Source organism: Poecilia reticulata, linkage group LG16, assembly GCF_000633615.1.
Source record: "Poecilia reticulata strain Guanapo linkage group LG16, Guppy_female_1.0+MT, whole genome shotgun sequence".
NCBI lineage: Eukaryota > Metazoa > Chordata > Actinopteri > Cyprinodontiformes > Poeciliidae > Poecilia > Poecilia reticulata.
Genome location: NC_024346.1, coordinates 32,266,224 through 32,290,549, shown reverse-complemented (window position 1 = coordinate 32,290,549; position 24,326 = coordinate 32,266,224). Strand labels below are relative to the sequence as shown.

At 37.3% G+C, this 24,326-nt stretch overlaps 1 protein-coding gene across 1 annotated transcript in view; it reads right to left on the bottom strand.

Annotated features, from left to right (window-relative positions):
* kcnq1.2 (potassium voltage-gated channel, KQT-like subfamily, member 1.2) overlaps positions 1-22,883 on the bottom strand; it is a 58,672-nt gene extending 35,789 nt beyond the window's left edge. Inside the window, exons 1-3 of the mRNA XM_008432871.2 lie at positions 22,641-22,883; positions 19,159-19,814; positions 4,190-4,280 (exon numbers count right to left, since the gene is read on the bottom strand). Of these exons, the coding sequence (XP_008431093.1) occupies positions 4,190-4,280; positions 19,159-19,652 (585 nt within the window). The 5' untranslated portion in view covers positions 19,653-19,814; positions 22,641-22,883. The remainder of the gene's footprint in view (positions 1-4,189; positions 4,281-19,158; positions 19,815-22,640) is intronic.
* Between the last annotated feature and the right edge of the window lie 1,443 nt (positions 22,884-24,326).

Below are 24,326 nucleotides of genomic sequence, written 5' to 3'. Positions count from 1 at the left end.
CACACACACACACACACACACACACACACACACACACACACACACGTTGCACACAGAAAGCCACCTGGGCTGTGCGATGACGCCGTGCGATTCCTAAAAGGTAATAAACTTCAGCGTGATCAGCTTCCTGTTAATGCTTCCAAACCTAGTGATAATTTATCTAAATCATTTAAATGCTACACTGTTTATAAACAGATTTACTTTGGAAATCCTTCTCTTATTTTACTAGGAAATTATTTGACCTGAATGATTATGTTGACAAGTTTTCCTCTCTGAATTTAAACGTTCCCGTTAGGTCAGCTTTAAATGGTTTTGAACAGTTTTGATCATTACGACACATTAACAATGAGCATTGTTTACTGCAAAATAACAAATTTAACTCATAAAATCATGCCTGAGTTTCTGCGGCATCTTAGCAACTGACATCTCTAGTAAAGACTAAAGCCTTAAAATAATTTGCATCACAGAAGAAAAATTTCACACTTGAGCAAAATCATAAGATAATGGGAAAACACATCAAGAAATTATACATTTCCCCAAAAAATAAACAAATTAAAAAAAATAAATAAATTTTATATTTTATTTTGCAATTCTGCAGTAAAAACAGCTCCCCTGTGCTGACAGTACAACCCTCAGTCTTCCCTATTACGTTTCTCAAGGTAGGATGGAGATTTGACGATTTGTCTTTGCACAATGATGGCCGAACATATTGGACCAATTTCCTGCTGAAAGACGGAGTAACGGCCCACATTTAGCTTTCTGTTAAGACTTTTATTTTTATTTTCATTTCAGATTTCAAAGAACTTATGATGGAAAGCATTGCACCAAAGTACAAGAGGTTTTTGAGAAAACTCGACAGCAGCCATAAGTCGATGTTAATCATGTCACTTTTTTTAAGCCAAACCAACATGACTGAGTGTTTGTTGCATAATCTGAATCTCATCTGACCAAACAGTTCAGTAGGCCTACATTAGACAGCATACAGCACACAATTAAATGTTTTAATGGTAATGCAGAGATTTTCTTCCGGCATGCTTTTATTAGTTTTTTAGACGTATTGATCTCAAGATGCCTCTCTCTGCTGCGATTCTTCAACCGTAAGCTTTGGAGATTTATTTTACCTTCGTTACCATCCTGTTCACTCGGGATTAATATAGCAGGATCAATATGGGTTCTTCTTCAGCTTATTGGCCACTGACTAAGAAAAATAGAAATCTGCAGGATGTCACGTTTAAATCCCCGGACCGGAAAACAGGAAGGTTTTCAGCAAAAGGTCCTGTCAAAATAAATAAAAGCACAAATGAATTGAAAGCGTGCATGGATGCATTATGCAGGGCACCAATCATTGTGATTTTAATAAAAAAAATAATTACTTTTTAACATATATGAATAACAGTAATCAACTGGAATTAGTTTTGAATGCCAAAAAAAATACATTTATAAAGACCATTAAGACCGATGGTGGGGCTGAACGAAGTGCTGCACAATAAAAATCTAATTTAAAGATAAATACATGTCAGAGAACAAAAAGGTAGAAAATACACAAATAAATAATAATTAAAAAACAAACATTAAAAAAATTTTAGCAAAAATTGAACTGAAAAATTTAGCTTCAGCAATAAAAGTAACATTTATCTTTTTAGTTTTTTCCACACATCTCAACTTTACTCAGCTTAAAATTAAAAACTACTTACTTTTAATTCTTTTTTAATAGATACGTGTGAATTTGACCTAAAGGAAATAGTCTTTACTACTTTTTAAAACACCACTAATCCCTATAAAAACCACTCACTTCTCGTCTTGCTGTAGGTTTACAGCAATATGTGGCAACATAATCTAATTACCAGCATTTATGCTTATTTAAGCTGCCATTTCAAACAAAGTGAAAAGGTTGCAAAAGTCAGCGGAACCTGAACCCGTGTATTTTTATTTTTTTACAAATATAAGTGCAGAAGAGAAAGGCAAACAAGATAATGCATTGGAAGTTTGTGTGACTGCGTGTGTGTGTGTCGTGCTGCCCAGCCTGACTAGCTTGACTTTGGCAGCTGCCCCGAAGGCCAAATATCCCCAAGGACTAATGTCCTCTGTGCCATCCAAAACAAGCAGCCTGTGATTCAGCAATGTGAGCTGACCCTGAACTTTCTAAGTTTAGTTACTACCACCAGCGTTCCCCATCGGGACACACCGGCACAAACTGCACACAGTAATAAAAATAAATTGAAAAAGCAGATAATATCTTATTTTACCACAGATATTAAACCTAATCCAATTATTTACAATCCTGCAAACATAAACATGCAGTCAGGTGTGCAAGCGTTACATTCATAGGGCGATCTTTCGGCAGAAAAAGGTCAAACCTGACAGTCTAGGGAGACCAAACCAAACAAGAAAAAAAAAAAGAAAAGAAAAGAAAAGTGTGATAGTAGGTCATTAAAGTGCACTGACCAAAAGTTTACAGAACACGGTGTCCTCTCTGGGCTCTGGCTGGAGGTACTACGTGTGTGTTTGTGCAGCTTTTCTATGAGTGTGCGCACTGTGTGCATGCATTCACGAGCTACGTGTGTATTTATATATTCCCTCTGTGCTGGCAGGAGACGGATGATGCAAGCTCTTTGTAGGGTTTCCAAACGGCGGACATAATTTCTCTCAACCTGTTGTAAGGCCTCGATTTATTGCATCACTTAGCGGGCCCTAATAGACAAATAAGCCACAAAGAAGTCAATCTAACCAGCGAGTATCAGCAGGCGCAGTCTGTGTGGAGCCAAGTGGTTCTATATGAGTGTGACCATGAAAGCCTTAAAAGACATGCAACTATTAAGAGCTTTGGGTAAGTGCAGTGTAAGCAGCATGTGTCAGATTGTTTTTGTTAGCTAAAAGTCATTAGTCTCCTAAGTTTAGTAATATCTTTAGAAGGATCAAGATGGCCGGCAGGGTCAATCTTCTCAAACTAAAATCTTACATCTCCATCCTGTGGCGAAAAATGGGTACTGCATGGCAAGCTCCTATTTCTATTGCCCCTGACTTGCTTCAATATTCGTTGCACAGCAAATATACTGTTCACCAATACAACTACTATTGACTCAGTTTACATATGTAAGTGAGCAGAAACCCAGATTGAGTTTTATTTAGTTTGTGGTTCAAATCTTCTGTTCTAACCCTTGGTGAAACCAGCACAGAGTATATTCAGCTTCTTTTCAGATGTTAAAATGTCATTTAGTGAATTAGATTAAAAGCTGTTACATTTTTCTAATCAAAATAGAAAACATTTTAAAAGTATCATCAACTTAGAGTTAGAAACTTTTAGTAAAATTCACATATTCCAGCTGGAGATGTCAGAGTTTTTTAATTAGCTCATTTGAATTTAGTTGAGCCGTTTCTCCGATTCATTGAATGGATCAAAACGAAGACCCACCAAACTTAAGTCTGTAAATGTTTTAACTATCACCCACTTTGCTATGATGGCGTATTAGGGCATTGTAAATAGAAAGTAGTACATTTACACCAAAAAACTGACATTTTTAGATTAATTTCAGAAATGTAGAAAAAACTCAGAAAAATTCTGAGCTTAAAAAATAGAAAATGTGACATTTGTATCCATTTTTCATGTGTTTTGAATGTCTGTACAACAGAAAACTAATAATTTAGAGGGAGAAAAATAGAAATTATTTTTCTGAGCTTCAAAAAGTCAAAAACTTTCTACTTTTTTCTACAAATTTTCTGACAATCACAACATTTTGGATTTTTTTTATAGAAAATTTTGGACTTTTGAAACTCAGTAACTTCCATAAATTGTCTAGAAAATTTTTCAGATTATTTAAAACATTTCTGAGGTTTTGGGACAAATTTACTCCTTTTCCTCCATCTACAGTGACACAAGTAGGTCGTTATACTTTGTTCCACATTCCTCAGATTGATAAATAAAAAAATCTGATAAGGTCTGCAGGGCACTGTTTGTCACTTCGGGCTAATTTAAAGGAACAAACATATGAGATTATTCTTCTAATTCAAAAATACATTATTAATCCCATTAATAATTAATAATTTATTCAGAAGCAAATTAAGTGTTGCTTCTGAAGAAATCTAAGACCTAAAATGAACAAAAAATTCTCTTTGTGATTAACATGACATTATGAAATGACTTAAACTCCATGTGTTGTTCTAAATAAAGATCTATATCAAAAATACTCACCATCCAAAAGAGCGTTCCTGTAGCAAAGTCTGCATATTGTTCTATTGTGGACAGAACACTGAAGATAAGACACACCAAGACCATGAGGAAGCTGCAGGGAGAGAGACAGAGAAACCGATTATTACTTTGCACCAAAGTTTAAGATGCACAAAATATTAACATTTCAGAATCGGAATCAGCTTTATTCACCAGCTTTGCACGCACAAAAAGCAATCAGACTTCAGTTCCACTTTACTGTCCATGAAGACATTTTAAAAACAATGTACAAAAAGACTTGTTGGAAAATAAAAAGTTTTTGGGGTTTTTTTTGTAAATATTTGTGTATTTGAAGTTTCTAGTAAAGAGGAAGACGAGGTGGAATTAGTACAAATACTCATGGCAAATCTGAACAGTTTGTGACCAGGATGTGTGTGGTCTGCAGACATGTTAGCTGCAGTTTGGGCCTGGAGTTTAGCTTGTAAGGATGAGTATAACTTATTTGCTGTGTGAATTCAAATTGAAGTTCATGATGCACATTTGCAGAACTAGCAATCTAATGTTTAAAAAAAAAAAAAAAGGGAATCCAGATGGGATAATGTGACAAAGCAAAGAATGGAAACTGTCCTACTGTTATAAAAACTCCTGGCAGTGCAAGGTATGAATTTAAGCAAAATGCCTCCAACCAAAAGACAGAATAAATCCTTCAACAGTTGGAAGTTTGAGGTGCTTCGTCTCAGTTTTGCTCTGTTTTCACCGACCAGCCCGTATCATTAGCTGACAGGGTGTTTCCACATCTCCTAGCAACGGTGAAACATTCCGACGAGACGCTCCATCTGTCAGTGTACATACATCGTCTACAAATACGGCCTCCTGAGCTAAACATACACGGCCGGCTAACCTAACTGAGGATGGAAGAAGAAGAAGAAGAAGAAGAAGAGCATGCAAGAGGAAGGTGGGGAGGAGGAAGACCTGACTAACAAGTAAAGGAAAACAGAAGGCAAAAAGCGGAATAAAGTCACGGCTGAAGGTTTTTTTGGTGTATGCATTCATTGCAGATTGTTGTGGAGAGTGATTACAACAGTGCATGTCAAGGTGTTCAGAATCTTGATTCACTAACTTCTTAAAAATCTACTGATCTATTTCGCAGGACGATGGCACATATGTCTGAAATCTATTCCTACAAGCAATGACTTACTCCAAAGAAAATGTTTGCAGTCGTTTTTGTGATAAACAGCCTCCTTTACAAAAAATGTGCTGCTAACAACCCTCCAGCTAAAGCTGTGGTCACCGTCGCGTCGCGTCTCGTCTCGACATGCAGGTTTGTGCACCTGAAATTGTACGTAACGTGAGACAAAATGTTCCGTGGCTCATTGACTAAGCTTGAGTTTAGTCGACGAGCCACTTTCACTCCGTTTTCCATAGTGCATGCTTATTGGGATGAAGGGCGTAAAATTCTGTGCACTCTAGGGTGGAGAAAGTTAACAGCTAACACTTTCTGTTTTCACTTGTCGTTTTTGCTAAAACATAATTGGCAGGCATTCACTACACAGTTAGTTACTTTGCAGGTGCAACATGAGGCATTTGGATGAAAGCCTTCTGATTAGCATGGCAGGAAAATCTGTTGAAAAATATCAGAAATCCCAAAAATAGTACAAAGATGATCAGCAGAAAACTGAGGCACAGTGATTTTCTTTGACGACTCCTTCTTGGGGTGAGTGGAACTCTTATGCATGCAAAATAAAAGTGAAAAAAATGTAAATATTTTGAAATGGTTTACTTTCAAAATGGCAAAAATTACAAATACAAATGGCAAAACTGTATCTGAAGTCATTTATCACCACATTTTAGAGAAAAAGACATAACCGTTACATGGCACAGGTGTGTTTTTAGGTTCCTACCTACTATTTTACAACTCGTTGAACTGATTTCACGCTTTCCACAGAAGCTCTTGGCTGCCTGCGTTTCAACTTTCTTAACACAACTTTCTTGGCACAGCAAGGATTAACAGTAATCCCAGTTAGGAGCATTTTCACTACGCGAGGGGGGATAATCCTTGAAACCTTTTTAAAAGCCTCTCAGTAACATGACTGGCAGTATTTGCATGCACCATCATGAAGATGAGAGTCACTTTAAAACACACACGTCACAGGATGCATTACGACTCTGTGAGCTGCAAGGACTCCATGTCACATGTCAGGAAGACTAAGTAAGAGTTTTCACTTTTCCTGCCCTAGACATGATAATGCAAATACCGTATTTTCCGCACTATAAGGCGCATCGGATTATAAGGCGCACCTTCAATGAATGGCCTACTTTAAAACTTTTTTCATATATAAGGCGCACCGCATTATAAGGCGCATAGAATAGACGCTACGGTTAGGGCTGCCACCCTTCCCGTAATGAACCGATACGGGACGCGATTTGTTCCGTACTCTACAAATATGGACGTGTAATAATAAAGAAATGGTCCCCGAGTGCTTTCTATAGTAGTCTGCAGCAGTCATTGTTTCACTCACGGGGTTGGTGTTGCGATATTGTGCCCAACTGCTTTCTGGATAACACAGACCAATCGACACGCTGCCGCCGCTGTCTCTGTCTCTCTTCCCCCCCCCACCCCTGCCGCTCCCTGGTCACCCTTGTCCGTTCGAGCACAGCATGTTCGTGGAGAAAGTGGTGCTAAATGACCTGCAAATGACCTGATCATAGACGGTCGGCAAGTTGATAGGTCAGTCAAACTTTATTAACAAAACAGCGTTCTGACAACTATCCCAGCATGCACCGCGTGCTTCTTCTACGGGCGAAAATGAAGTCGGCGGCTGCTTACYGTAGTTGCTAGACCTGTTKTGGCTCAATATTGGTCCATATATAAGGCGCACCGGATTATAAGGCACACTGTCATTTTTTAGGAAATTGAAGGTTTTTAGGTGCGCCTTATAGTGCGGAAAAGACAGTAGTTGAAATCTGATATCTACATAGACTGCAAAGAAACAGTCTTAGACTTAATTTCACCCCATTCTCTGAAATTAAGTCTGACTGAATGTTTTAGTGTTTTAGGCCATGAAAAGTGACCCAATTACCAAAAATAATGACAAGAGATCCTTATAATTTTATAAACTTTTAGACAAGTTTGGTTGCCCAGTTGACAGTGGGTTAATTCACAACATTTGAGTCAATCTGAGGAACACTTCAAATTCACTACAGGGACATCAGGGGAGAAAAAAGAAAAAAGCTAACGAAATCAGACAAAATTTGCGGTAAAGCTGCTGATCTTCTATTAACCTTAGTGACCTTTATAATTCAAGGTCCTTAAAGAAAGCTGGGATAATTTGTCACTGATCCCAGCGACACTCTGCCCAACTGAAGCCGAAGCCGGTGAGAAATTCATTATCTGCAGTGAAACGGTGGACGACATGAGCTGAAAGGCCTCGAAGCCATTCCTCCAAAAGCAAACAGCCAAATAAGTGTTTGCAAATCAACACCGAGAGGAGGGTCTTGATTTTAACAGGCGTTGTCTTCTGCTGCGATGAAACTAAAATTAAACCGTTTGGCAAAAACGATCAAGGGAAACAACTGCAAGCCTGGCGGCACAGAGTCATTTCATTGCGCTTTACAAGATTGATGGCGTTATATGGAAAGAACRTTATGTGGAAATATTAACGCAGCATCAGTCAGGAAGTTGGTCTGGACACAAATGGTTCTTCCAAGTGGATAACGACCCAAAGCGTGCCGCGAGATTAGTTACAAAGCGACTTAAGGAAACGGAGACACTGTTTTGGAATGGCCTGATCTCAGTCCCACACGAAATACTGCGCTTGTGAGAAGAGTTTTGTACGAGCAAAGTGGTCTAACAAATCTGACTCTGTGACACCATTTCTGTCAGGAGGAATGGGCCAAAACTCCAGCAGCAGATGGTGAGGAAAAACCCCAAAAAGTTTGATTCCAGTCACACAGTTTAGAAGAGAATTCAAATTAGGATGAAGGAATTTTACTTAAACTTCTGAATTTGAAGGAAAATTATTTTTAAAAAAACAACAATTACTCCAGTTTAACCCTAAGTTACCTAAGACGTGAAATATTTTGTTTAAATGTCAGAGAGCGAGGAACACAATGCAGTAGATATCAGGTTACAGACAGACTCCACAAGCCACTGAGTTTTTCTTTTCTCCTGGAAGAGAAACAAATCCTGGATCTGGATCCTCAGATGATCCAGTCAGGAAGCAGAAGATGTGCTTTGCTTGACAGATTACTTTCCACAATTTCACGCCATGCGAGGTTAACGCAAACTGAAGTGATAAAGAGAAAGACTTGGAGAAGGAGGATTCCCCTCTCTCTCTCACACACACACGCACATGACCTCCTGGCCAGATGGGACTATGATTTAACTCTATAGGGATTACACAGAGACACACACTCAAAACCACATTTCTTACTCCCTCTTATCCTCCTCTGACATCAGTTCAAAGCAAAAAAACTGAAGAAAAGAAAAGAAAATCTAAAGCATTTTCTACAGATTTGGGTAAATGTAGAGGAAAGATGTATAGCTTTGGCTTACGGTGAGCATCAGCCAGTCACGTTTTTGGAAAGGGAGGTTTTAATGAAACACCTGCTTGCACAACATCTGGTACTGAGGGATTTAAGGCCATTTCTCATATAAATCCATCAAACATACAATGTGGGCATGAGCCACAGGACTTTTTTATTTCCAGAGTTAAGGAAAGAATATAGAGTGAGTGATCTGTTTTTCATTTAGACGTCCTAGGGATTGATATTGTAAAGGTTTGCAGGTACAACAACGGGGGCAAACTTGATAGCACACGCAAACCTGACAAGGTACAAACAGGATCTCATCAGCAAAATGAGAAGACTAACAAGACGTGAATTTAGCATTTCTGCCTTCATTTGTAGCAAAGGATGTGTCTGCAGCTAAACGAAATAAAGACTTAAGTCCTATCTGCTTTATCGGTGCAGGCTGATCTGCTGGCTATTTTTCAATTAACCAATAATTGGATAGCAAATGATATTTAGCGTTTTCTTTACAGGATCTGAACCGGGTAAAGATAAAACTATGCCACTTGAGTTCTGGACAGAACATATTTACACAGGTTTTTAACCTAAAAGGCAAAATGTATAGATTTTTGTCCAGTTTTGGCTTATTTACTGCTCTCTGTGTTGTTTTTCAGTAAAGGCAATGTTTTTGAGTCTGTTAGCAATTGACTGATTACTAAATTAATTGATGACTATTTCAATAATTGATCAATTGCGATTAATCCGTCTGTCTCCAGCCTTAGATTCTTGACAGAAAGCATTTACCAATGCCATAAAAAAACTCTGAAAATGTATTTTTACCCATGACAACAATGTTGTAAATCCTGCCGTGTTTCTAAAGCGGTGATATTTTATCAGTTATAGTAAGGAGTTGGACACACACACATTTCACCATTGACACCACAGAGATGTGTTTTTTGTTGTTGGGTTTTTTTTCCTGCAGACACGACTGCAGCCATTAGCTAACCTTGTTTCGCCAGGCCAAAACCCCTGGGATCTGATTAAAACAAAACAGCTGGGGTTTTAGTGAGTATTATTGACTGCAAATCTGTCTAGCTGCACTAAAATAGAGCCGCACCAAAGCGTCCTCTCAGTCAGCAGTGACACTCGGGCTGTGTAAGCTTTAAAAACGTCAAAATACCAGAGACGGTGACCTCACTGTGCACATAAAGAAAATACGCAGCATGTAAAGAGAACCAGAGTTTTTTATTATTATTATTATCATCATGGGTTCCAATGAAGGTAAGGGAATCAAGTATACATTGAAACTCTAGCTAATATCAATGTGTGAGAGCCTCATTGGGCAGCAGCAGAGTTTGGTGCAAACCACCATAGCTTTACAAATGAGCAGACAGGTCTTTTGGTTTTAATCTTGGATGATTAGCTGGATCAGCAACTTCCTTTAAAGTCACAGTTTTCAGATTGCTGTGGCTGAGAAAGACTTGTATAGGAAAAATGGAAGTTTGAAAAAGCAGACGCCAACAAAGAAATTATGTTAGAACCAGAACCCAGAGTGTACCTTATTGGGATATTTCATCATACGCCAGCATAAAGTGGGAGAGGCATGAAAATGAAACGTGATTTTCAAACGTGGTTGACATTTGTAAAGACAACACCCTGTAGAACCCCTTTTCTGTGTCGTTATAATTTGGAGTATGTCTCTTCTTGGTTCACAAAATTAGAAAGTGGATATTTTTTGGTCATTCATCAGCATCCATCATCAGTCCATTTAACCGTTGACCACTTTTAAGGTCAAAGTGCATTCGTTCATTTTCGGTGTTGTTGTCATTTCAGGTTACATTGGAGTTTAACCAAGAAACCAGTGGATAAAAGACACCAGTCCATCACAATGCCAATAAAAAGACAAACAAGATTAATAAAAACACATGTTCACATCCAGTCATTTGCCCAACATGCAGGTTTTTGAACTGTGAAGTGGAAAACAACACATCCGGAGGGAACTCAATGAGAATCAGTCCAACTCTACACAGCTGGGCCCCAGTTTAGATTTGAACTGGACATCTGGGGCAAACCAGAGGAATAACCTCACAGTCCAGAGCATGCTCAAGCCACTTGTACAGACACTGTAGCCAAACAGCATGGCTAAAGGCACAGCAGACCTTCATTCCATTCTTCTCCGACCCCCCATTCCCATTTAAACGCAAAGAGGAGCTTAGGGTGGATTACACTACATCAGAGTCCAGCCACAAACACAGTTATTGCATCTGAGCCTTCAGATTGGTCACCACGTTCTGTGACCAAGTTCAGCAAAGTAACGCCTGGTTGATCTAGAACAGACTCAGAATTTCTCTTTGGGTTAAAGACGTCAGACTACTGGAAAAAGAAAAATGGAAAAAGTCAGTTAATTATTTCTGTTGAGAAGTATTCCTTTTAAAAAAATTATTCGGTGTTTACTTATTTTGTCAGATACACTCAAAAAAGACAAGTAACAAGTAATTTATTTGAAATTTTAAATGTAAAAGAGTTGAAACCAGATGTTTACAGTCACTGCTTAAGACTTTACCTTTGCTATGTTAATGATGATTACCACAATTATTTCTATTGGCTAAATATCAGAATAACCAAAGATTTTAAAGATAATTTAATGCAACTGTATTAAATTCAGAAGTTTAGACATACATTTAGTATTTATTTAGTAGCCTTGCCTCCTTTATATGCTGTATGATCTGGGGTCAAACATTTTGGTTTTCCTTCCACAAGTTTCTCACAATAGTTTGCTGGTATGTTTAGGATCACTGTCCATTTTGGAGACTTAAAAAAAGAGAGCTAAACTACGTGGCTGTTAACGTTAATTCAATATTTGAAAGTGTGGCCAACACGGACTGAATCGTTCAGTTCCTCCGCTGATATTACTAAAAGTACAGCCAGACTTGTACAAGTCTAAAACTGCACAGAAATTCAACGTCATCATCAAACCTTCTCCTTATGTTCACTGATTGGCCGGTTTGAAATTTCACTTGAGAAATCCAAGTCAATGGGAGAAAGCCCTGACGAAGCATCAAGGGAGATGAAAATCAAGAGGAATCACGTAGGAAGGTAATGGCTCAAAGCTACCTTAAAATAGATGATAATAATGGATTTGAGTTTTTGTTACAACGTGATAAAAAGAAACCAGATCAACCAGCGCTTATATGTAACTTGTGTAGAAGCTAATTTTAAAGATACACGGATGTACAATTTTCTGCACTGTAAAAGAAACAAAAGACCACATAAGATTTTCCAACCTAGCGTAAACAGAAAGTGACGCATACAGTTTGCTTTACTCGCATGGTAATCTCATGGTAAGCAAACATTTAAAAAGAGGTTTTCTTTGGGGTGGGAATGGGAGCGGGGCATGGAAAAGTGAGGATTCACTGCAGTTATTTCAGTAATCTGTCCAAATGTAAAAACACATCCAAGTCTTTCAGACAACATCTGGTTGGCAGCGTTTTCACGAGGAAAAGCAGGTGCCATTCATCCTCTACTCCAAACCAGAGAGGCTGTAACAGAACAAAAAAAAGAAATCTGAATCCACAATGTTATGTGACGCACTCATAATTACGGGAACCGGGTTGTTTTTAAAAATAGTGCAAAGATCAGGTTTTTGTGTTGTGCAGATTTAACTTCCTCGGAGGATTTTCAGCTCAAACCTCTTTGCTTGAAACGAGCTTCAACCAGCTCCGATATTGCATCGCATTTAGGTGTCAGTATGAACTGACTGCAGCCTGGAAGGTCATGATGGAGTCATGGAGGGCAGCATCTTTATTTCCTTTTGGTTATGTAAACAACTGAGAGGGAGTGGTCCAAATCTGGGTGTCTGTGTGTGTGTGTGCGTGCGTGCGTGTGCGTGCGTGTGATCACCGCCACAGGTTGTGTGTGTGCTGGCGATGCTCAACTCCATTGCGTAAGGTTCTTTCTGGACACATGGCCACATATGCTGTCCCGAGTCCAAAGGTTTTCGACCGAGCCCGACTCACTCAGACATAAGTACAACAGTATTTCTGTACGTTTGTATTTCTGTGCATTGCAGTTGGACAGGAAGTGACCCTCATTCAGTTCTGTGATCTATTATGAATGATGCCGCTGTCTGTCTACAAAAGCTGGAGCAAACTCATCAACAAGCCCTCAGAAGAGCTTTAAGCTGCGACTGAAACGCTTCTTAAATTCCCCTTAATTATTTACTTTAGTTAGACTTAGGGTATTAGTTCATTAAATAGTGATGAAGCACTTAACATGTAAATAGATTTGTATAAAATAATGATCCGGAGTCCTTTTCTTTTTTATTCCAGATGGCTCTTGTGGCTGCTAACACAGATGCAGCTGGAATAACAGAATACATGCAGGAGTATTCACACTGCATGCATTTTATTATGTTAAACTGCAAACCTTAGTGTTTTATTATCTTAATTTATTGAGACAGATTAATAAATTAAAATCAGCAGTGTTTTTTGCAAAGTGGAAGGAAAATGACACAATGTTTTCTCTTTTTTTTTGCCCACTAAAAGAGAATTTCAGATCTTATCACTAGAAAATTAAATGGTGAAAGAACGACAAAGTGTTTTAGAACAATAAAAACAACTAACCCAGATCATGATATAAGCGTTTCATATCAGTGGATAGATTGATTCATTTTTTTGTTCAAAGTATTTGAAAAGCTGTCAAAATGGTGGCATTTTTTTGTTTTTTAAGAACGTATGAGGCAAAGTGGCAAAACCTGAAACTGCTGCTGTGCAACTTACTCTTTTTTTTTAGTTCTCTTTGTCTTTCCAACTGTTTATTCACTGTCACATGCTGTTTTTATTTGAAATGCCTTGCTGCTGAAATGTGCTATACAAATAAAATTTGATTGATTGATTGATCAAGTTGTTGCTAGGCAACCAAAGAGCGACTCAGTTAGTTGAGTTACTGGCCGTGAGAGATTAAAGAGGGTAAAGTTTTTCTTCTGCCTACGGTGGAGTTCAATAAAATTATTCTATATTCTGTCACCTGTTGATATTGATCACATGTCAATATGATGTTAATGATAAATCTCCCAACTAAATCTCAAAGTTCTTGGTCAGTCAAGAGTACATCATGTGAGAAATTATGTACTTCGCTACTTTAGCAATATTTTTGAGAAATCTAAAAGTCACAATTTGGAGATTTCACAAATAAAAATGTGCTCTAACAAAACATTATCAGTGTACGTTTAAAAGTTTTGTTTTGAAATACAAAAGAAAACTTCAGCATTTCAAAATGTTTCTGAAATATTTTTGCATTTCTCGCCAAAGGTTTTGAGAGCCACTGTGGAAGTTGCAGACTGCAGACATCTGATCTAGAACCAAAATGGACAAAATTCTGACAAATAATCTAAAAGAAATAAACTGGAAAATAAAATACAACGGAAAGAACATACACAAAAAGGCAGTTAGAACAAAACTAATGAAACTAAATATGGCAATAACTGTCACAGGAACATAAATTATACCCAAAACTCAAACATCCAAGTATCCTGACACCTAATTAAGCCAGAACTGCAACACAGAATAAAGATTTCTTGCATATTTTTCCCAAAAAATAACAAATAAAGACACATGATAAAAATTCAGTTTTTAAGGCCTAAAAACTTGATTAATTTTTACAATGCTGCATAAACGGAAGAAGGTGAATATGAGACTGCTGTGTTTTTGATTTTTTACCATCTCCATATTGCTGTCTCTGCATCATGCTGGATGTTTCATAGGTTGGCAGCTGACATGCATCGCTGACTTCAGTGGATGTCTGAGAAAGCTTCAGAATGGGGTTTAACCAGATTTAGGTGAATGCAAGTCTGAGGTTGCATTCACATTTTTATCTAAGAAAAAATGTGGATCATTACAGTCGACCAAAATGAACTAGTCAACAACCCTGTGTGTGTGTGTGTTTATGTGTGAGTGTGTGTGTGTATTATTTATTGTGTGCCATGTAGAACTGGCCCTTTAGAGCCGCCCTATTAAGGCTGTCATTGGTCTTTATCCTTTCTCTCCACTGATCACCACAGAGAACAGGAGAATGAGTGGCCCCCAGCCATAGCCATTAACAATTAAGAGTTACCTAAAGGAGTGTTAGTGAAGAACGGTTAGAGGGGTTTCATTTTAAATGAAGGTGAGGCTCAAGTTCCCGCTCCTTTATGAGGGAGGAAACACTGGAGCTTCAGTTACTCCTGGTAGGAATTACATTTGCTGCAGAGCAAATGAAGCATCTGTGTGAAGCAAAGAGGATCTTTTTTTTTCCAGAAATGTTTTATTTACAGTTATTGGTTGAGCAAAATTAGAAAAAAATAAAAATAAATAAATAAAAAGGTGGATAGTTTTAGCTGAGACTTTCTTGTAGAGTTTGGGTTGAATGGGTGTAAGCAATCAGGCAGAGTAAAGGCAACAAAATCAACATAACAAAGCGCTTCATAAGCTGAACGCTAATAAATTATTACACGGCAGCCAGAACTGTGGGCTCCCGGTTATTCATAACCACGGACCTAATTTCTAAGTCGTGTAACATAAATGTGGAATAAAATAAAAAATAAAATAAAAAACTCCACAGTACTCAAGCAAAACGGTTTACTTTAGGAGAGCAGCTATATTAAAGCCCATAAAGTATTTTTTCTTGACAGGACACTTTTTGCATGGAGAATTATGGATAACAGAATATTTCACATTCTGTCTATTTGACCGGATATAGCCATTGTTTTCCCCCTGGTGTTTCCGTTTGCAAAAGTATTGTTGTCTCACTTTGTTGCATTAAAACCACAAACTTCAATGTCATTTTTATTAAGATTTTTTGCGACAAAATAAAAAAACGTAATAATTTCCATCAATCAGAAATGAAATAAGCGATGATTTATTTAGAGACGGTGTCACCACTCTGAGAAACTGCATTAAGATATTTCAACAGTGTGTAAATTAAATAAAAGAAAAATAAATTTTTTTTTTAAATTAAAAATGTAAGTTTGAGTCTCTGACAAGCCAGAAAATCCACAACTCAAAATACCAGCTTGAATCTTTAAATCACTGAAGGATTATCATATCTTTATGTACTTATCTTCTGAAGGCCCAAAGGCCAAATAAAAAAAAAAAAAACAAAAAAAAAAAACCATCTGATTCAGGCTCTACAGTTTAAATGCGCCACTTCTTAACAATATCTCTAACAATTACAAAGATTAAACCAACCAAAACTCTGCAGAGAGAATCGGGAAAAATAAAATGGCTTTATTTGGTCTGAATAAAGAAAACTCAATGACGCAATACAGTCATGTTTGTTTATATAATACGAGTATAAATGAACTATAGCGTGGAGAATTTGTATAAAGTGGTCATTTATTTCAGCTTAAAGTAAAAACAATTGAGAGAAACTTACTCAGGGTTTAAATGCACTTTTTACATTTTTGATATTTTTCTCCAATTTTCACAAATTGGGATTTTTCTAGAAAATAATGTTGCAAATCCCATCCATCCATCCATCTAAAATAAAGAAATAAAACAGAAGGAATGTAAAGTCATGCACATTTACACCTGCACCCTGTTTAAGATCACTATTCAACCTTATTTGCATGTCTGCTGATCGTGTGAGACAATGACAGCCTCTGATTTAAATATAGGCATCCACAGGAAGGACAAAGGAACTTTATATTACCAAAGAGTGAAGTGCATCACTGAAAACATTGAGCCACAGAAACTGTTCCTAAAGCTTTACTCTCAAAATGAGGAAAATGAAAAATACTAATGGATTGAAACTGCATTACTCACAAAAAAACATGCCAGTAGTTCTGCAGAGTGAAGATTGGCTTTACTTATTTTAAACTAGGAAACAATACCAAAACAGAGCAAATTGGATAGACAAAAAAAAAACAAAAACATTTGCTTTCAGTTTGGACTTTCTGTCTTAGAGTTTTTATGATTCTTATACACTCTTTTACTGTCTAATGTGGCCTGATGTAATAAAATCTACGACACACAACTCCCTGCCCCCACACACACACCTTCCTCTGAGTTATATATATATGTCGGCCTGACCACAAAGAAATGCACACAGAAAACCCTGACTGAGGCTGCACCACAAAACTGATCATATACAGCACTATATAGCTGATAAATGGGCCAAAATGTATCAGCTATATAAAAAATTTTAAAAAATCTTTTTTTTTTTTTTTAAAGATTTTTTAAAATCGTTTAATTTTTTTAGAATTTTTTTACATCATTTAAAAAAAAAAGTGTTTTAATGTTTTGTTAAATTACTAAATTATTTTTTTAATTAGGACTTCATGTTATTGGACAGCATGAAAAGCTGTAGCAGGACTTGAAAGTTGTCTAATATTTTTTTTGGAAAGACGAATGGAAAATAAAACTTCTGCGTCTGTGTTTACAGTATTTACTTGGTTAGGTTGAATATAAACACGCTGTCGGCTAAGTTGGTTGCAAAGCTTAGCCAGGCTTCGTATATTTAGAAATGAATGTAAATAGTATCTAGTAGAGGCATTTCAATTGAACGTCTATGATGAATATTATTCATATTTTCCATCTAATCTGACCTAAATCCTCGTGCTTCAGGCTTACGACGGCTAAACTGTGGAATACTTATGAGATCATAGAAGCTCGTTCTCTCACATATTACCAGGGCACTCTCGGATTTCTGATAGTAGTAGTAGTTTGATTTTTTTTTTTTTTTAAATGCCCAAACTACTAAATGTTTCCCAATGTAAGTTGAGAAAAATTATATTTTTACTTTTGCCATTTTGGTCCTGCGTCTATTTCATTTTTATTATTAAGTCAATAATTTCTCCAACTTATTAGGAAGTTTATTGTTAAACTTGAATAATTTAGATTTTACATGAGTAACAACAATATTTAACTTCCCTTTGGGATCAATAAAGTATTCTTGAATTTTGAATTAATCAGATTATTTTTTCTGGAATATTTGAAAACACATGTTCTTCTGTTACTGGGAATAAAATCCTAAAACTGGCATAAAAAAACTTTAAGTGTAATTAGCATGTAAGTGACGTTTTAGTGGAGTTGCTGTTATTGATTGGTTTTAATTTTATGTAGTTTTGATTTGCAGTTTTAACTCAATTTATCATCACTTAATTGTTTACTTGCTTAGTTTAGTCTTATTTTTTTTTAAATGCTTAGCTTCAGTTTGGTTTTGATTGGTTGCAGTTATAGTTTTAGTCTGTTTTTGAACTATATACCAGTGGCAAGACGGAAAATGTAATATAGAAATAGTTTGTGTAACAAAATCCAGAAAAGCTGAAACAATTTTGAAAAAAAAAAAAAAGTGTTAGTTTGTCACAAATAAATATCAGGCAAGTATTTCTAAGCTGTATGGCAGAGAATCTATCACAAACTCAGTGAACACAGTAACAGGGGGTCATGTATGAACTTTTCAAGTAAACTTTAAGGTTTGTGGGATTTTTTTCTCCTTTAATAACGAACCAAATATTTTATCTTGTTCAACTGCAAGACACTTAATTTCATCTAAGACGCATTTATAATCCTAAACTGTACTTCAGCGCTTTTTCTGTAAACTTTTGCTGACATGACTGTTGAAGGACCGACATCAGCAAACATGATGCAGCACAGCAAGAAAAAACTCGACAACTTCATACTAACGAGACACACAAAGACTAAGTTTAACTCATTTTAGTCATCAATCAATCAATCAATCAAATTTTATTTGTATAGCACATTTCAGCAGCAAGGCATTTCAAAGTGCTTTACATAAATAAAATAAAAACAGCATGTGACAGTCATGTGAGCAGACATTAAAGTTTTAGTTAGTTTTCCTTTCTTGAAGTTTTATTTCAAATTTTGGTCATTTCATTAGTTTTCATCAACAATAACGAAACACGATTTGACATTAATATGTGTATCGGTACCAATAAGGGCAGATCTACTCTGTCTATTTCTTTGAGTTGTGACGTCAAGCTTTATTACTTATTTTACATTATATATAGATAATTGCACTTTCTGAACCATTTGAAATATTTTCACGACTGACCGTAGTAGTCAATGTTTTTTCTGGTTTCTTTATTACATTGACTGTTTTACTACTAACTGCACTAACAATTAGGAGTAAAGCAGCATGTAAAAGTGTTTGTTTTTACATGTTTGACCAAGCTTGTGAAGCTATTGGTGTATTTAGGCATCCTGTACTGGAGCAGAGGTATCAAAGATTGTGTAATTCACTACATTTATATCTGTGTTTAAATAAAAGAAACACTTCAAGTCAATTCAGAACTGATTTTTCGTATCATATCTGTATCAGCTGATACTAAACATCAGATATCGGTATCGGATACAGAAACCTAAAACCTTTTCTTTATGTTAAACTCTTTGCTGTTGGGTTCACAAACTTTTCAATTCAAACCAACGTTGAGTTCATCTGAAGTTTGCAGCCAAATAGGTAAAGAACAAAAGCAGGCAGGTACTCACACTAGAAAGTGGTAGAGGAAGCATTTCAACCCCGCGGGTCTTTCTAGAAAGTTGTAAACATCCCCCTGCATGCTAGTCTTAATGTAAGGACTCTGGAACTCCTTCTGATGATGGCGCAGCCAACTGGAGCGAGGGAGAGGCGGCGGGACGGGGGTGACGGACGGCTGGCTGTGTGCGATCTGCAGCTCCGGGTCCTTTGTGTCAGCTGGAGGTAAGCAGGGGAAGCCTGATCCATTATTCACCGCCGGGGGGTCCATCTCCAGCGAAACCGGCGAGTAGTGGCCGACATCAGGCACGGGGACCCGCAAGGCACCGCAGCCGGCAGCGGGACCGGTGGAGGCAGCCAGGTCCATCTCCTGGTCCAGGCTGAGGCTGATGCTCGTGCCGGCACATCCGTTGGGGCTGCAGCGTATGAAGGAGCTCCGCATCCTGCTGCCGTAGTCCCGCTGCACATGGCAGGTCATGTGAAAGGAGCGTGCTCGTCTTTCCCCCATTGTGCCCCTTCAGGATGGGCAGAGGGGCGCTAATGAGGACTTTTAAAATCCCAACGGTTCTGGCCAAGGTTTGCGTAGGAGGGAGCGGCCCAGCAGCAGGTGAAAACTAGCTACCTGCGGCGGAGAAGTGCGCTCTTTGTAGGGCCGCATGGGTCTCCATACCTAGAAAAGGAAAAGGTGACAGGAGTCATGAAGATGCACATCAATAAAGTTTGTCTGCGTGGCACATTTCAGCAACAAGGCAAAGTGCTTTACATCATAAAAACACAAAAATCCACAATTGAAACATCACATTTTGCCAAGTGCCGTCATTACACATCAAAATGTTGGTTAGTGTTTCATTTATTATGGCACAAAAGCAACTCTAACCTGGTGGAGTTTTAGTCTAGATTTAAAGTTTTGGTTGTTTTACAATTTTCCGGGTGTTTGTTCCAGATTTGCGGTGCAGAAAAGCTGAATGCTGCTTCTCCATGTTTGGTTCTGGTTCTGGGGATGCAGAGCATCATGAATTGGAATCAACTTTGCCCTCTAATGTTGTGCTACCCGTTATTCAATATCTTGAAACTCTTCTATATAGTGCTGAACTTTTCTCCTCTGACTTTCTCCTTGATTATTCCTTTTCAACATGACAACAGTAGGAAATAAACGATTCCAGGTCGCAGTGACATCTTGCCCGCCCGGGTGAACTTGTGAACGACAGGATTTGGATTTGCACTTTCGTCACACACAGAAACACATCTGTCAGGTATGTGCAGCTCGTTGCAACTGCGAAAGTAGGAAATTTGTTTTCCCAGTTCCTTCGTAAAGCTACGCTAAGCATCAGTCCACCAGTCTATCTGCATGTCACCGCTCCTACTGTGCATTTTTTTATTTTGTATAAGCAGAAGTGAGAGCGCTGCGCAACATAAATAATCACCTGGCCAGAACACGGTGCGCTTAGTAATAAAATATAATTCAATAAAGCTTCGAGGCAGATAATTTGCCTCAAGGAATTTTAATAATCGAGGCACTTGAGTCATTCAAGGAATTGTTACAGCCCTTCAATGCATGTTAGATAATTATCTAAGCGCCATACTTTCAGAGTCTATGCATTCTTTCGATGTATAAACAGCTGATGAAAGCCTCAACCAACTTTTTCCAACAACACCTTGTTGCTGAGATTAAATTTAAACAGAATAAAAAGCTAAATATCATCTGATTTTCATTCATAAAAACAGTCTTAGTCAATTGCTAAAGTTAGAGGCTGCGTTCTTGTGACCTCTGTGAACATAATAACATTAAGAGGTAACGTTTAGCTTTTATGTAATATTTTGCAATGTTCCCTTGCAACACACTCTCTCTCTCTCTGAGGATTTTCTTTTGTGAAACCACCATCCGGCTGGATTGCCCTGGATGGACGTCAAACACCCCCCGCCCCGCTCCTCTTCCATCTGGAAAGGAGAAACAGATGCACCGCATGGACTCTGAATATATTTAGAGAAAATAATTCAGCTGTCCACACCAAAGAGTAAGCCCGGGAATTTGAGCAAAACATGTCGCGTTAACGTGCAGCTGAATGAAAATAAAATTAGACTGATAAGTGAAGAAGGTAGCTTTACTCTCTACTGACGTCCCTTTAACTTTTTTTGGCTTTTAGAATGTGGTCACATTTGCAACTGGTTGGATACGGTGCGAAGCAGAACCTGCTAGGACAGCTGCTGATATCTTTTGAACTTTTTCACATCTTGTGACGTTGAACCAAAAAAAAAAAGCCACATTTGTTTTGTTGAGACTTTATGTGACAGACACTCACGGGATATAGTGTGGAATGGAAGGAAAATTATTTATTTTTTGTGATTACAAATCTGAAAAGTGTGGATGCACAGGGTCTGTGACCTGTGGCTTCACAACGGTTCTTAACTTTGCCTACAAATAATAATAAACAAAAGAAAAAAACAACTTTTTTTAAACATTAAATTGAAGTTATAGGAGTTTTTTTTTACAGCAGAATGACACTGAAAGTACCAGTAATATTTAATATTTATTTGAATCTATATTTCATGTCTTTTTTTTTATATTTAAATCATTTTACACAAATATTGACACCCCATAGAAGATTATCTATCCTTTTCTGGCAGATTCTGATGTTTTTCCCCCTGTATTTTAAAACCCAAAAGTAGAAATAATAATAAAAATAAATAAATAAAAAAAATTTAAATTATAAATATTTATTTTTTTTTAAAATGTGTAGGTCATGTAAGACTTGCTGCACTAAACAAATTTTATTTAGCTGGACTGATTGAAGAATTTACTCTGGATTGTAAAGGTTGCTGACATTTCTCAAGCTCAGTCAGTTTGGATGGAGCAGATTATTTACATAAAAAAAAAAAAGATATGGCAATTTAAAACCATTATGCTCACGGAAAAAGGAACTTGTGCGTATATAAGGGCAGATTGACAACTCAACAAAACGCCATCTTTCATTCATAAAAGCCTTCAGTTAGAGGTTGAGAGCGCAGTTTGTTGTATCACCAGGAGGAAAACTGAACCAGGTGATGACATGCTCAGGCTAAATGATCGGAAAATGTCTCCTGGGGCAACAGAGGGGGGGGCGGCAATTAGGAGCAGGTACCCCGTCCTCAACTGAGCTGGTGACAGGACGGTATCGGAGAGTTTCTGCATTTAAAAGCTGCATCCTCATGCCACACACAATGAACTGTCAGACAGGACTCCAATTACCGGGTACTGTTGTCTAACTTTACGTTAAACTGAGTCGCCCCCCAGCTTCAGGAAGCAAGTTAAACAAGATGATGAGTGTCGAGAAAAAAATCCCCAAAACATTTTCCATTACCTAAAGAAGCATGCGTGGTCGCTGTTTATTTGATACATTGAGAGAGAGAAAACTTGGGATGGAAAGTATCCTGTATTATTATTAACATATGCTCTCTGCAACAGACGTATAAAATGATAAATATGGCACCAAAAAAAATAAAGAAATATCGGATTTACCTTGAACTCCAAGTTGTAATCTGCAAGTGATGCAAGTTCCAGCTGAGACGAGCAGAAATCCCTTCTTCTGAGCTTTTCATTTAAACAAACTCCAGTCATGCATTGCGCATGATCAATAAATCATCCAGCAGCGTTCAGAAACAAAGGCAATATCGCAAATGCAATCAAACCACCAGTCTTCAATCGGTTGCTGCCCTCGGGACCTGTCTCCTTGAAGTGCATCGCAGCTGCGCCTGGCCGAGTGCTGCATTCAAAGTTTATAGGAAATGACAATACTGATGGTCAAGGTAAACGCAATCATCACCCGACTGTCCAAGCAAACTAAAGTTGCAAGCGACTTCTTTTGTTTGATACGGTGAAAAAAAATGTAAAAAAAAAAAAAAAAATTAGTGTTTTTTTTTTAAGTATTTGTTTGGGAAACTGAAACATTGCAAATAAACACAGGCAAAGCAGCTCTGTATTATTTTAGTTTGCAATATAAAATAAAATGACTTTGTTAGGACACTCAAAGATGCTTTACAATGCAATCAGATATTCCCATTCACACACACATTCATATGTGGATGAAGGCAAAGATACTGGATTGAAGCCACATCTGCCCTGGGCAGATCAATATTAATATTAATATCAATAATATGATCACTTAGGTTAATATTCCACTTGGATATCAATGTTGTTGTATGTTGCCATTTTTTAATCACCTCTACACTATAACTTCAGATTTAAATTTTTAAAAAGTTTTCCACTTGCATTTTATCCATTTGTTTAATTAGATTTTGACCTACTGTTTAAGCCACTGCTTTAAAGTGATGTTTAAAACCAGGAGCTGAAGATAAAGACTTTGTGCACGTCCTACTTAAATACATAAATCTATTTGGATCACATAAAAATAATTTCACGGATGGGACATCACAAATAGTAAGTTTTATAGTTTTAAATTTAAAACATTGCTTAAATTTAAAACCAAAGAGAAATTATGAAATACAAAGTCAGAGTATGAAGGTCAACTTTCAATGTCATAGTTTAGATACAAAGTCAGAAATAAGAAGATTATCATTTTTATCTCATATAATTACTTTGAAAATTAAAAAAATCTTATAGTTAAATCTCACAATTAACATTTGGAAAACTGAAATTATGACCTTCATGACGTTAAAAATGTAAACCATTATCCTCTATCTCATAACTGCAATTTGTATGTAATAAACATGACAAAAAGTATAAAACAATTGTATTTGTATCACACAATGATGACTTGAAAATTGATATTATCAGCTTATATCTCACAACTATGGCTTTATATCTCGTAGTCCTGAAATACTCCTTTAAGTGGAGGAAATGAGCTCCTATTAATAAGCGAAGGTTTATTTTCATCGAGTTCAGTGTTGGGGAAATATTTATTGTTTGTGGCTATTTTACCGGTGGTCACTGAACGCAGCAGCTGTTTGGAAAGCAGCAGCTGGCAGAGGACGAGTCAACAGCTGGTCAAGCGCGTTCATGGAAAATAACTAAGAAGATAAATAAAGAGAGGATACCATCTGTAATTGTTATAACATCCTTACCTGAGCCGCAGTGTGGAAGAATTGTCACTACCTTTCAGTAAGTGAGAGCTTGAAAATCTCTTTTCGTCTGCAGGAGGCGCTGAAACGCTCTCTCGACGAGTCAACTTGGTCGTTTCGCGGTTAA